The sequence below is a fragment of the Lepus europaeus genome, chromosome 6 (genome assembly GCF_033115175.1).
Source record: "Lepus europaeus isolate LE1 chromosome 6, mLepTim1.pri, whole genome shotgun sequence".
Lineage (NCBI taxonomy): Eukaryota > Metazoa > Chordata > Mammalia > Lagomorpha > Leporidae > Lepus > Lepus europaeus.
In genome coordinates, this window is record NC_084832.1 from 65935239 (window position 1) to 65950489 (window position 15251).

At 43.0% G+C, this 15251-nt stretch overlaps 1 protein-coding gene across 1 annotated transcript in view; it reads right to left on the bottom strand.

Moving 5' to 3' along the window:
- Window positions 1-15251, bottom strand: part of NEK5 (NIMA related kinase 5) — a 93687-nt gene that overhangs the window by 45987 nt on the left and 32449 nt on the right. The window contains 5 exon segments of the mRNA XM_062195348.1: window positions 30-122; window positions 1971-2057; window positions 3111-3227; window positions 4481-4547; window positions 7553-7737. Coding sequence (XP_062051332.1) covers window positions 30-122; window positions 1971-2057; window positions 3111-3227; window positions 4481-4547; window positions 7553-7737 — 549 coding nt within the window.

Consider the following 15251-nt stretch of genomic DNA (forward strand, 5'->3'; position numbering starts at 1 on the left):
CACAAGTGTGTGACAACAGCCATCACTACCTGCACAGGTGCTTCTTCCCCAGGTGCGTCTTGGTGGACAGGCAGGTTACCCTTCTTCACCAGATAGGTTCCATGACTGATTTTTGAGTTGTCCTTTAATACAAATTAAACACAGTCAACAAGACCGGATCTGTGTGAGTTTTGGTGGCTACTTTCTGTAACCCAGGCAAGGGTTGAATGGGGCTGGCGAGGAAAGCATTCCTCCTGCTGCAGATGGGCAAGCCGTAGAACAGCTGGCTAGAAGCTTCTTTATGGGTCCTCTTCCCCATGGCTGCCTCAGTGTCCCCCAAATGCCCTTTTCATAGTCTCTCTAGAAATGTACACTATCACTTCCTGGGCTCACACTTCCCACTGCACACCTGCCTTAATCACGAGGCAGATGATGGCACGAGGCTCTCCACCATGAACTGGGTCTCTGCTTGGGAAAGCATCACATGCAAGCTGCCCCTCCTAGCACATCCAGTCAGTGGGAACCTTTGCATGGCTTGTTCAGCCTGTTCCTCCTCCTCAGCTTGGCTGCTCGGAATTCTGAGACTCAGTTTAAGTGCCCTTCTTCTTGCATAAAAATCCACATCTTGTTCCTCCTTCTTATCTTTGTGCCTCTGCACCCCCACGGCTTAACTACATTCAGTCCTAGTGCACTGAAGTTGCATCCGTGTGTCTTGGCTTCCCAACTATGTATGAGCAGGACTGCATCTGCTATAAAAAGTAGTAGTTTTCCAGAGATTGAAATACTCAGTGTGCCCAGTAATATCTCAGGACTCTGAGATAGCTTCTCTGTTGTGGGGATAAATGAGAGGAAGTATGTGAAAGCTCTGGTTTAGAGCCTGGATCAGAGAATTTAATTGTATTATAGGCTCGTATTACTTATATTAATCATCCATACCCACTCAGGGGTGAATGCGGGGGATGAGATCAGTTCTAGCAGTGTGGTAGATCCACTCAATGGTTGCAAAGCCAAGAGCGTTGTGAGATGGGAGATGGCTGTTTGGGGGCACACAGGCCTCTCATAGGAAGAGCATCTAGGCTGCTAAGTGTATTAGCAGTGTTTAAATATCCAGGCTATCCAGGCATTTGGTACAGTGGTTAAGATACCACTTGGGACACCCACATTCCATACTGTAGTGCCTGAGTTCGAGTCCCAGCTCTGCTTCAGGTTCCAGCTTCCCGCTGATGTGTACCCTGTGAGGCAGCAGGGGATGCCTCATGTAGGTGAGTCTCTGCCACCCAGCTGGGATTGAATTTCTGGCTCCTGGCTTTTGCAGGTGTTTCTGGAGAGTAAACAAGTTGATGGAGGATGTGCTTGTGTGTGTGTGTGCGTGTGTGTGTGTCTGCCTTTCAAATAAATAAAAGAAAATTTAAATTTCCACACAACATGGTCTCCAAACACAGGCCAGCTCTTTCATCTGGAGCTGTACTGAAGTAGTAGTCACACACTCTGCTAAGCTCTACAGACCCCTGTGAGAGACGGAAAGAGGGATTTCCAACGTGGCACCTTTAAGGGGTCCTGAGAATCCGCTCAACTGCACTCAGATTTTGCCTCAGACAGACGTTAGGCCCTTAAATCTGCAGATGGTTGAATTCAATGAATGCAAACCTTTTATTCTCCTTCTTGAGGGCATGAACTTCAGCTCATTTTGGATTGTCTGCATCTCATTCAGTTCTGGTCTAAAGAGTCATTGGCTGATCATGAGGAAAACCATCAGCACGTGCTTTTGATCATTACCATCCCTAACTGAGGATCCCAGATATCCTCCCCATCTGGTGTGGTCTCTGGTAAACCACAACAGAGCAAAGCTGTAATCAGGCCTGACAGTGTTCCTTTGAAAAAACCCAGCTGACAAGATTACCCTTTTCTCTCTCAGATCACTACATTTAATACCAGCTCCCTTGGTCAACTCAATCAGTAGTACAGGGTTTCCTGCAGGAGAATGACTTTACCTCTTGGTTTCTCCCCATCTTCTCTCTAATTCCCTTCATGTCATTGTGGTACTGCTGGCGTATTTCCTCCAACTGCTTCCAATATTCCTGAAAAGCAGACCCAATCCAAAAATCTCTGATGGATGTGTGCAACAATTTCATAAAAATAATCTCTATGCAGTCTATAATTTTTAAAAAATGCAAATACAAAGCAAGAACTGGAAAACTCTGTCCTCCTGAAGATGACAATGTGCCTTATGACTTGGCTGTGGCACCTCACACTCCTTGAGGGATGCAGTGGTTTGAGATTCAGAGCTCATATTCATATCTAACCTCCATGTGTTGGTGATGTACAGTCACTTTACATACGCTGCTTTTATATGTAATCCCTTGGATGGGTTGAATTGTCCTCTCCCCCAAATAGATGTTGGATTTCTAACCTCCAGTGCCTGAGAAAGTGGCCATATTGGGAGACACAGACATGGCAGGCGTAATTGGTACAGGTGAAGTCATGCTGGAGCAGAGTGGACCTTTAGTTCAGTATGACCGGTGGCCTAAGAATACAGCCATGTGAAGACAGGGACACAAGGAGAATGCCAAGTGACAATGCAGGTTGGAGTTCCACAGCTGTAAACCAAGGGATGCCAAAGATTGCCCCAATAAACCACCAGAGGCTAGGAAGGGGCAAGGAAAGGTTTCAGAGGGAGGATGACCCAGCTGACACTTTGGGGACTTCCAGGCTCCAGAACTGTGACACAGTATATTTCTGTTGCTTTAAGTCACCCATTTTGTTGGGGCTATTTTACAGCAGCCCTGGGAAATGAATATAAACCCCAAATATGTTCATGACAGGCATTTATTTTACCCATCCAAAGTGAACAGTCTTAGGAACTTAGCTGTGCTGCATTTTCAGAAAAGGTAGAACACATAACTCTGTGTCCCCCAAAACACTTTGTATGGTGCTTTATGTGTCAAGTCCAGCAAGTAAGAGTGGGCTTCAAAAAGTTCGTGGAAAAATGTACATTTCTCATGAACTGTTAGAATCCCCTTTGCGCTTGTGCAACCGCAGTCTCTCAGGTGCACTGTAGGAGACCACCCTGGCAGAGCACAGAAGAAAACCACATAGCACAACAGTAGCCCTGCGAGTAGACTGTTTCTAACCCGTTCCTTCATTTCATTTTTCCTAAACTGCAGCTCCTGGAATCCAGGCTCTTTTCCATTACTTCTTAGCTTTTGTCTCTGGTTGTAATTTGGCTCTGCTGAAGATGGACGAAGACCCTATTTATTAAATGAAACAAAAACTTTTTTTAGTTATTTGAGAGAGAAAGACAGACACATACACACATACACACACACAGAGAAAGCTCCCATCTGCTGGTTCACTTCCCAAATGTCTACAATGGCCAGGATGGAACTGCACTGAAGCCTGGAGCCAGGAATTCAATCTGGGTCTTCCATGAGGGTGGCAGGAGCTCATGGACTGAGCCACCACCTATTGCTTACCAGGGTGCGTATTAGCAGGAAACTAGGATTAGCAGAAAAATTAGGACTAGAAGCCAAGCACTTCAATTTGGTGTTTGTGATCCCGGGGTGGTACTCTAACTTTTACACCTAATGCCTGATTTCCCAGTTACCTGAGCCATCACTGCTGCATCCTGTGGTCTATATTAGCAGGAATCTGGAGTCATGAGCCAGGGCTAAGCATCAAACCCAGGTACTCAATATGGATGTCTTAACCTGGGTTTTAACCATTAGGCTAAATGCCTGCCCCTAAATAAAATACTCTATAAAGCATAGTTGCATTTTGGAAATATCTTCAAATTTGATTTTGGCTCTCAAAATTTGGTAGGTTTTTTTTTTTTTATCACAAGCAGAAGTATGAAACAATGAACAAATTTTCAAGTTATTTAAATCAGCTGGTTTATGTATTCCAAGGAATTGCTATTTTATGCTACCACTTGAAACACCTAGATTCATTTTCTGAGTTAGTTCATTGTAATTGTGAAATGAAAGCTCTGTGAAGGGTTTGCAACCTCAGAGCATGAGATTAGGTAAGGGAATAAACTGTAAGTTTTGAGGATGTCAAACTAAGACTGACACAAAGAAGTTGCATATCTAGCCTCTTAGGCCCCAGAATTACAACACAAAGAGTACAGGTTAGTTTTGAATTCAAATAAAGTACAACAATCCTTTAAAAAATGTGTTGAAGTGCCTTTAATAAGCTAGAATCACAGCACTGCAGCACCAAAAGTGACTCAGCTTCTCTAAGACTCACATCCTAGAAAAGGAAATTGAAACTCAGAGAGACTGGATGGACTGCCCAAGGTCACTGTGCAAGTGACAGAGCCAGGAAGAGACCAGCCTTCCCAGACTCTGATGGAAGCCTGTTCCTACTACTCTTCTTTATGGTGGTCAGAGTGGTCTTGACCTTCTGCTGGAATGGACTTTGACTTAACAATCTCTGAATACCTGTGAACAGAGACCCTATTAGAAAATTCCCGATTGCCTCTTGTATTTGGTATTTTACTTACCAACTGCTTTTCCACTTTCAACTTATATTCTTGAGCCTCAAATTTCCTCCGAAGATACTCAGCAGGCCTTAGGAAATAAAAGTATCCAGCTTGAGTAGAAATATTAAACAGTCTAAGGCACCAATCTGATGAGTGGATTTTCAGCTTTGAAGTAAGGCTCACAACTCACATGTGGTTTGACATTCCAAGTTCAAGAATATCTCAGAGTTAGAGAATGTTTACAAGGGGAAATAAAATCTTTGGAATCAAGAGGAAAAAATGATAAAGAGAAGATAGCAACTGGGGATTCAGGAGACAATTAAATAGAAACATACTGTGCTCCAATAGTTGTTCTTCAGAGCAGGGCTGAGTTGTTTCATAGTCTATATATGATGGGGGAGTGAAACTCACCCATGCCCAAATCTTCTCATGCATTGTGTAGGTTTCTCATCTAGCAGACTTCTACTCCTGACTTCACAAGGGTTGCTTGTCTGTTTGCTACACTACACTCTGAGCTCCTCAACAGCAGGTTGGTGTCCCACCCCATCATCTCCACTCATCCTGCTGGCACTGAACTGCTTAATGAATACAGAAGTGATGCTTCAGTTGTCTCTCAAAATGTTCAAAGTGTTTTGCCAGCACCATATGGCCAAAGCATTTTCAGGCTTATATCTACATTTTATAGATCTATCTTCTTTTTTGCAGAATTTCCTGCTAAGAATTTCTGTAACTACTGGTTGCATTTCGATCATAGTTTGGACTATGTCTTTTGGAATTCCAGTAATATTATGGCTCTAAAGACAGAATTAGATAATTCCTTCAGGAACATCATGTTCAGCACCAATTTACAAAGGGTCAAGTTAATAATCAATCATTCAGAAGAATGACAAAATAAGCTAGCTAAGCTCGCTGAATCGTCCTTAGTTCACAGAGCATTTCATAGGGGCTGATACAAGGATTTGCAGAGATTAGGGCCCTGTAGGTGCCTGACCAGTGTCCGACACACATAAAGGCCTGAATTAAATGAGGGCTAGATTGTAATTCTCAACCCTCTCAAAATCCTAACTGGCCCCAGTCACAACACCTTCGTAAGAGTCTCCCAGGGGCTGTTCAAGAAACATTTCTCTCTCTGCATCTGCAACCCAACCCCTCTCAACCCTGTACAAATTCTTCTTCTATTCCACAGCCTGGAACCAGGGTTCCAGTAGAGAGAAAGCTGGGGGAAGGAGTGGGTCAATAAGGAAGGGGTTACCGGCCATCAGATGGGCATTCTGGGATACACTAGAGAGCTGTGATGGGCAGTGGCACACAAGGAAGAGAAGGAACTTCACTGTTTTCATAAGAGAGGAAATTATACATAAAGAAATAATGGGTAGTATCTAGACAAATAGTGGAAGACAGCTGAGAAAAGAGAAAGGGCGTTCTGTGGCTGCTCCTTTTAATATGTAATGCATGTCCCTCATTAATCAAGTCCTACAATGGTATCACAATTTCAACTAATGGAACACAAAATTCTTATGATCATGGGAATAATTCAAAGTATATTATGAAGATGAGTAATACCATAAAATCACTGAATATCTTCAAACATAAAGCATCTATTTTTCTCATCACACATTTCTGAGGAAATCATTCAGTTATTGCTCTTTTCTGATTTTCACTAGCTATTTATGAGGTCACCACCATAAACTCTGGTATTTTTCATAGCTCATTCAAAATTTCAGCAATAACCATAGTCACCAAAGTCACCAAGTTCCCAACTGAACAACAACAAAAAATATGTGAAGACAAAAACATTTCAAAAAGAGAAAAAAACCCACCACTCATGGGGGCCGGCGCCATGGCACACTAGGTTAATCCTCCGCCTTTGGCACCAAATCTCGTATGGGCATCAGTTCTAGTCTCTGTTGCTCCTCTTCCAGTCCAGCTCTCTGCAGTGGCCTGGAAACCAGTGGAGGATGGCCCAAGAGATTGGGCCCCTGAACCTGCCTGGGAGACCGGGAGGAAGCACCTGGCTCCTGGCTTCGGATTGGCACAACTCCAGCCGTTGCGGCCAATTGGGGAATGAACCAACGGAGGGAAGAACTTTCTCTCTCTCACTGTCTGTAACTCTGCCTGTCAAATAAATAAATAAATAAATCTTTAAAAAAAAAAAAAAAACCCACCACTCAGCAGTTGGTTTTCAGGCCTACGATAGGTATATTATTCTGGACATAGGAACACTGACATTGATGTGGAAAAAAATTGAAAATGTTGTAGTTCTGCAGAAATTTGTAGACCCATTTAAGTGTATTATTTTCTAATACATCCATCTTTTTAAAATCTCTAAACTATAAAAGGTGAATGAATCTTTTTTTTTTTTTTCTTGACAGGCAGAGTGGATAGTGAGAGAGAGAGAGAGAGAGAGAGAGAGAGAGACAGAGAGAAAGGTCTTCCTTTTTGCCGTTGGTTCATCCTCCAATGGCCGCTGTGGCCAGCGCATCTCGCGGATCCGAAGCCAGGAGCCAGGTGCTTCTCCTGGTCTCCCATGCGGGTGCAGGGCCCAAGCACTTGGGCCATCCTCCACTGCCTTCCCGGGCCATAGCAGAGAGCTGGCCTGGAAGAGGGGCAACCGGGATAGAATCTGGCGCCCCAACCGGGACTAGAACCCGGTGTGCCAGCGCCGCAAGGTAGAGGATTAGCCTGTTAAGCCACAGCGCCAGCCTGTGAATGAAATCTATTTCACTTTGCAAAATGTCTCAAGTGATCATTTTATTTTTATAATTCAATTATTAAGGATTCTTGTTGATAACCTTGGAAAATGCAATACATACTACTATTTTTAAAACCCCTCAGAAAGCAGTATTAGGAAGAAGACAAATATTTAAAAATTCAAAATATGGACTTTGCCTCTGGTTAACTGGCTCCATGGGTAAGAAGATATGCTCTACCAGACTGGAGATGAGAGGGAGTCGAGAGAACCGTGAAGCGTTTACAATGAAAACTCTGGACCTTCTTGACTTTTGTTTTAGGAGAATTTGGGAAGATTTGGGAATGAAGAATGTTGACTTTTATTTCCTGAAGGCCAGAGCATAGGTCAGACCATGACATTACCATTGGCCAGGTGATGGATGCTGCCTTTCTTCCTGATCACAACTCTCTTCAACGGTGGCATCTCTTTGAGGAGCACAGTGATGACCTGGTTCATGGGCTCTCCTCCTCAACAAGTCAAGTTGTGCATAATAATAATCATAATGTCCACACACTGCAGCAAGTCTGGGCCTTTCTATCATTTTTGTCTGAGGGATTTAAAAAAGGATTTTTTAAAAATAATTAATTAGTTCAATAGGCAGGGAGACACAGAGACAAAGACTGTAAGAATTCCCAGTCACTGGTTATCTCCCCAGATGTCTACAATGGCTAGGGTTAGGCTGAGGCTAAAGTCAGGGCCAGGAACTCAGTTTAGAACTCTTACGTGGAAACAAGGGACACAGTTACTTGAGTCACCCCCTCTGCCTCCCAGGGTCTGTATTAGCAGAAAGCTGAGTCATCAGCTGGAAGCAGTTATCAAACGCAGACATTCACATGTGGGATGGGGGCATCTTAATGGACTTCTTAACCACTAAGCCAAACGCCTGTCCCAAAATGGAAGATTTTAAAAATTCACAATATGGAGCCGGCACTATAGCATAGCGAGTAAAGCAGCCACCTGCAGTGCCAGCACCCACTATGGGTGCTGGTTCTAGTCCTAACTGCTCTACTTCTGATACAGCTGTCTGCTATGGCCTGGGAAAGCAGTAGAAGATAGCCCAAGTCCTTGGACCCCTGCACCTGGGTAGGAGACCCAGAAGAAGCTCCTGGCTCCTGGCTTTGGATCAGTGCAGCTCCGGCTGGTGTGGCCATCTGGGGAGTGAACCAGCAGATGGAAGACCTCTCTCTCTCTCTCTCACTCTCGCTCTCTGCCTCTCCTCCTCTCTCTGTGTAACTCTGACTTTCAAATAAATAAATATTTTTTAAAATTCACAATACAAGGGCGGGTGCTGTGGCCTAGTGGGTTAAGCCACTACCTGCGGTGCCAGCATTCCATATGGGTGTTGGTTGAGTTCTTGCTCCTCCACTTCTAATCCAGTTCTCTGCTAGTGTGCCTCAGAAAGCAGTGGAGTATGTCACAAGTGCTTAGGCCCCTGCACCCACATAGGAGACCCAGAGGAAGCTCCTGGCTCTGGATCGGTCTAGCTCCAGTCTTTCTGGCCAGTTGGGGAGTGAACTAGCAAATGGAAGATCTTTCTGTGCCACTCTCTCTCAGTCTGTAACTCTGCCTTTCAAATAAACAATTTTTTTAAAAAACAATAATACAAATCCATGGTAACTGACATTTTCATAGCAACTATAGCTATCCCAAGAAACTGAAGATGCATTTTTACCATTTTCACTTTAAATTTGTTTTCAGAGTAAAATAATTCTAGAGTCACCAAATTCCAGAGTTGAACAAGAGCTTAAAGTCTAAATACTGGAGCCGGCGCTGTGATGAAGCGGGTTAAAGCCCCGGCCTGCAAGTGCCGGCATCCCATATGAGTGTTGGTTCAAGTCCTGGCTGCTCCACTTCCAATCCAGCTCTCTGCTATGGCCTGGGAAAGCAGTAGAAGATGGCCCAAGTTCTTGGCCCCTATACCTGCGTGGGAGACCAGGAAGAAGCTCCTGGCTCCTGGCTTTGGATCGGTGCAGCTCTGTCGTTGTGGCCAACTGGGGAGTGAACCAGTGGATGGAAGACCAACCTCTCTCTCTCTGCCTCTGCCTCTCCTTCTCTCTGTGTAACTTCAACTTTCAAATAAATAAATCTTTAAAAAAATAAAATCTAAATACTATAGTATAGTATTTTATAATTTTTCTAAGTATAGATACAAATCAAGTATACTTCATGGCTAGAGTGAAAAATATGTAGCTTTTGAATATGACTAGCTAACCTGACATCTGAATCTAAACTCAGAATTATTATTTTCTATTTTCATAAACACTTTAATGGAGAGAATAAATGCTACTGCACAACTCAAAAATTCGATGCAACAATTTTAGTTTCTGAGAAACTGACTAAATGCAAAATGGCACCGTGACATTAAGAAAGAAGATGCTGAGTCATTCCTTCTTCCCAGGAAAACAAGGGAAGGCCATATAACAGCTGCAGTGAGCGTACACCGTCCCAGGTCACTCCTCATCACCCTTCCCAGTACGGAAATTGAGTATGCAAATGAAAACATTCTCATTCTCATCTAAAATTGACCCAAGAGGCTATGGGGAGAACATGCTCAGGTCACAGATGATTGTCCAGGGAACTGCCCTGCTAGGCCAATCCAAAAAAACAGGCTGCCTTATATTGCAGACTGTTTTTTCATCTTAGCAACTGTTAAGGGAATTGACAACTATGACCTTAAGACGAGCTTTATGAAGTAACCACCACTGCTCACCAGAGTTTGCCAGCTCCCTAAGCACTCTAAGTGCCAGTGAACTTTCTTTCACAATAGTTTATATAGGTATCTCTGTCCTAATAAAGTTCCCAACCTTTCCTGTGTTCTCCAGACACAACACAGACTACGTAGCCCATGTACATGTGTCCTGCGTTGCAGTTATATTCTTCATTCCCGATTAAAAATTATTTTATTGGAGATTCTTCTCTATATTTTTGTTTGACCTTGACACCAACTAGAATAGAATGAGAGGAGATCCAGAAACACACGATTGTCTTAGAGCTAAGTAGAGACCACTGAGCTAGAAGACAAAACTAAGATACAAAAGCCAGCCAAGATATTGGTGCTGAAGAGCAAAATAGGGTCAATTAATATTAAATATGACAACTGTGCCCATTTAGCAGTTGATAATAAAAGAGAAAAAATAAGATCAGTGGGGCAGATGTTTGGTACGGTGGTTAAGATGCTGTTTTGAAACAACTGCATCCATATTAATGTGTTTGGGTTCAAGTCCCAGCCTTGGCTCTTCTGATTTCAGTTATCTGCTAATACATATTCTGGGAGGCAGTAGATGATGGCTCAAGGGTTTGAGTCCCTGCCACCCCCATGGAAGATTTTGATTGACTTTCTGGCTCCTGGGTTCAACCTGGCCCAGCTCTGGCTGTTGGGAGCATTTAAAGAATGAACCACTGGATGGGAGCTCTCCCTCTTTCTGTCTCTGTCTCTCTGCCTTTCAAATAAAATGACAATAAATAAATAAGAGAATCAAACCATTGTAAAAATCTAGGAACTGGAGTTGAGAATATGAATAACCAAATGATTAAACATGAAATGCCCTCACTGTACCCTTAGAAGTAAGTCTGTAGGAATGTATGCAGAACTATACATACAGACTATACAGACTTCATAGACTTCATAATTACAACTTTAGGAACAAGGTGATTCTTCCCACCGTGCCCACCCTCCCACACTCCCAACCCCTCTTTTTTTTTTTTTTTTTTTTTTTTACAGCCAGAGTGGACAGAGAGAGAGAGACAGAGAGAAAGGTCTTCCTTTGCCGTTGGTTCACCCTCCAATGGCCGCCATGGCCGGCGCACCGCGCTGATCTGAAGGCAGAAGCCAGGTGCTTATCCTGGTCTCCCATGGGGAGCAGGGCCCAAGCACTTGGGCCATCCTCCACTGCACTCCCTGGCCACAGCAGAGAGCTGGCCTGGAAGAGGGGCAACCGGGACAGAATCCGGTGCCCCTACCGGGACTAGAAACTGGTGTGCCAGCGCTGCAAGGCGGAGGCTTAGCCTGTTGAGCCACAGCGCCGGCCCCAACCCCCTCGTCTTCCTCCCTCTCTTATTCCCATTCTTATTTTTTACTGAGATCTATTTTCAATTGACTTTAAACACATATGTTTAACTCTATGTTAAGTAAAGAGTTCAACCAATAGTATTTAAAAAAACCAAACTGTTCCTCAACAGTCAAGACAAAGGCTGTTCAACTCTTTGCTTCTCAAACTGGCAATTTCACTTCTACAGATTGCCTTTTAGGTGCTCTGTTAGTTATCACAGGTCAAGGACAACATGTCATATTTGTCCCTTTGGGATTAACTTATTTCACTAAGTATGATGTTTTCCAGATTCATTGATTTTGTTGTAAATGACTGGATTTCATTTTTTTTAAACCACTGTGTAGTATTCCATAGTATATATATATATATATATATATATATCCCATAATTTCTTTGTCCAGTCTTCAGTTGACAGGCATTTGGGTTGATTCCATGTCTTAGATATTGTGAATTGAGATGCAATAAACATGAGGCTGTAGACCCGAAATTCCCTTAAGCTGAGTGGTAAAAAAATCGTTTTTTTTTTTTTTTTCGACAGGCAGAGTTAGTGAGAGAGAGAGAGCCAGAGAGAAAGGTCTTCCTTTCTCTCACCCCCCAAATGGCTGCTACAGCCGGCGTGCCGTGTCGATCCAAAGCCAGGAGCCAGGTGCTTCCTCCTGGTCTCCCATGCGGGTGCAGGGCCCAAGGACTTGGGCCATCCTCCACTGCCTTCCCGGGCCACAGCAGAGAGCTGAACTGGAAGAGGAGCAACCAGGACAGAATCCAGCGCCCAGATTGGGACTAGAACCCGGGGTGCCAGCACCACAGGCGGAGGATTAGCCTAATGAGCCATGGCACCGGCCCAAAAATACCATCTTAAGTGTTAAAGTGATCATATGGTTAGGAATAAGAGTCTGGTAATAATAATAATAGATAGAATTAAAAAGAAGTTGTCTACGGCCATACCACCCTGAATGTGCCCGATCTCGTCTGATCTCGGAAGCTAAGCAGGGTCAGGCCTGGTTAGTACTTGGATGGGAGAATTAAAAAGAAGTAAATGCTCCGGCATGGGAAGCAATCCACATAGCAGACTCATAATATGACAATCGCTTTAAATAACACTGTGACCTCAGAATCAGCCCTTAAGGCATTCTGGTCTGGCTGTGGATTTAAAAGGCTTCCATAGCCTAGGCAGCTCATGTCAAGAGTCTCGGGTGATAATTGACGTCATACATGTAAGAGTGTTAAATTAACAACAGGAGTCATTGTGCACTAACTTCCCATGCAGGACCTTTGTCCTCGAAGAGTTGTATTATAACTATTTCTAAGTGCTCCCAAAAGTCATATCATTCTTGGATGCTTTGTTAAAGTTAATTAAGTTTCTAGAAAAAGAAGTGAAATGAAATTCAAGATGCAATGACTTTGAACAACCCTTGTCTCGACTGTTGAGGGACAGTATTTTTTTTTTCTTTTCACCATGCAAATTGTTGAACTCTTTACTTAGTATAGAGGTGGTCTTCTGTGTATAAAGTTAATCGAAAATGAATCTTAGTGGAGAATGGGACTGGGAATGGGAGAGGGAGGAGGGATAGGAGAGCGGGCATGGAGGGAAGAATCACTATATTCCTAAAGTTGTACTTATGAAATACATGAAGTCTGGATTCCTCACTGTAAAGGAATAACATGCTATACCCTTTGTTTTTTAAGATTTTTTTTTTTTTTTAATTCCAAAGGCAGAGTGACAGGGCCGGCGCCGTGGCTTAACAGGCTAATCCTCCACCTTGCGGCGCCGGCACACTGGGTTCTAGTCCCAGTTGGGGCGCCGGATTCTATCCCGGTTGCCCCTCTTCCAGGCCAGCTCTCTGCTATGGCCCGGGAAGGCAGTGGAGGATGGCCCAAGTGCTTGGGTCCTGCACCCGCATGGGAGACCAGGAAAAGCACCTGGCTCCTGGCTTCGGATCAGCGTGATGCGCCGGCCACAGCGGCCATTGGAGGGTGAACCAGCGGCAAAAAGGAAGACCCTTCTCTCTGTCTCTCTCTCTCACTATCCACTCTGCCTGTCAAAAAAAAAAAAAAAAAAAAAAAAGATTTAAAAAAAAAAAAAAAGGCAGAGTGACAGAGAGAGAGGGAGAGACAGAGAGATCCATGGGTTTACTCCCTAAATGGCTAAAACAGCAGGTTAGGCCAGGCCAAAGCCAGAAGCCAGAACTCCATCCAAGTTTCCCATGTAGATGGCAGGGACTCAAGTACTTGAGCCACAACCTTTTGCCTCCCAGGTGCATTAGCAGGGAGCTTGATTGGAAGCAGAGTAGCTAGGAATTGAACCAGCACTCCAACATGGGATGCAAGTATCCCAAACAGAGGCTTAACCTACTGCACTATAACACTCTTCTTTAATTTTTTAATGCTATGTGATTCATATTTTATTTTTAGATCTATTTATTTATTTGAAAAGCAGAGTTAGAGAAAAAGGCTGAGACAGAGAGAGAGAGAGAGAGAGATCTTCCACCTGCTGTTTCACTCCACAAATGTCTACAATAGCAGGGGCTGGGGCAGGCCAAAGCCAGTAGCCAGGAGCTTCATCCAGGTCTCCCACATGGGTACAGGGCCCCAAGCACCTGGGCCATCTTCTGCTGCTTTCCTAGGTAGGAAAAGCAGGGAGCTAGATATGATTCATATCATGTTCATCATGGATATGATTCATATCTTTGTTACATTAAGCCAAATGGAATTGTAGATATATGATCATATAAAAATGGCATTTTGTTTAAACATTAAATATATAGATTTGGTTTAATAGTCTAAATAAAAATTATATGTTCACCTTTACTTCTTGGAGAGTGAAAAGTAGTTTTCTTCATTTTATAATTTCATTGTATAAAGTCCAGAAGTACTTACTAATTACTTACTGAAAATTGGTTAGAAATAAAAGTATTGGGAGGAAATAAATAGCTTTTTTGGGATCTTCTCTAATCCTGAACAGTAAGAAGAACATCTGAAGTAGTTCCTTTGTGGACCCATTTATTTCATTGCTGTTGGAAGGATTAGAAAAAATGTCAACTTATTCCACAGTTCTCCTAACTTAATCTACCTTTGAATGAATATTTTAGATGCTTTTTCTCTCCTACATGTCTAATACACAGTATTCTGAATCGCAATGCACTTTTTAAAATTCCTTAAACAAAATTTTATTAAGCAAAGATTAATTTATTAATTGGTTAACCAATAGTTAAAATCTGTCTAGGGGTTGGCGCTATGGTGTAGCAGATAAAGCCCCCACCTGTGATGCCGGCATCCCATGTGGGTGCTGGTTTGAGCCCCAGCTGCTTCATTTCCAATCCAGCTCCCTGCTAATGTTCCTGGGAAAGCAGCAGAAGGTAGCCCAGGTCTCTGTGCCCCTGCACCCATGCTGGAGACCTGGAAGAAGCTCCTGGCTCCTGGCTTCAGCCTGGCCCAGCCCTGGCTGTTGCAGCCATCTGGGGAGTGAACTGGTGGATGCAAGACCTCTCTCTGTAACTCTGCCTTTCAAAAAAATAAAGTAAATCTGTTTATAAATTAACACATTTTTTAAATGTCTATTAAGTAAACATTTAGTAAATGTACTTCCAAATGGTCCTCTAATTATACTATGTGCATTTAGAAATACAATTTGCCAACTAAAAGGCAATTACCATTTTATCATTTATATAACAGGAGTAATTCATTAGCATGAAGATTAAACACCCTGCTGAAGTGGGTTCAAGTAACGAAGCATAAAGAACCCTTAGGTGAAGATCAGTTATTATATAATAAAAATGTCTCCTTTATACATGTATATATACATATATATATATATATGCATGTTAGAATTAAAATATGAAATAAAGAGTGTTTTCTGTGGCTAAGTTACTCACTTTTATAGAAAATCCCTACTTTTTCATAGAAGTTAGAAGAATTTCAGTTATAAAAGGAAAATGAAAATCATTGTATACTTGTAAGAAATCATAGCATTTAGGGACCAGCATCATGGCACAGCAGTTTAAGCCACCATTTG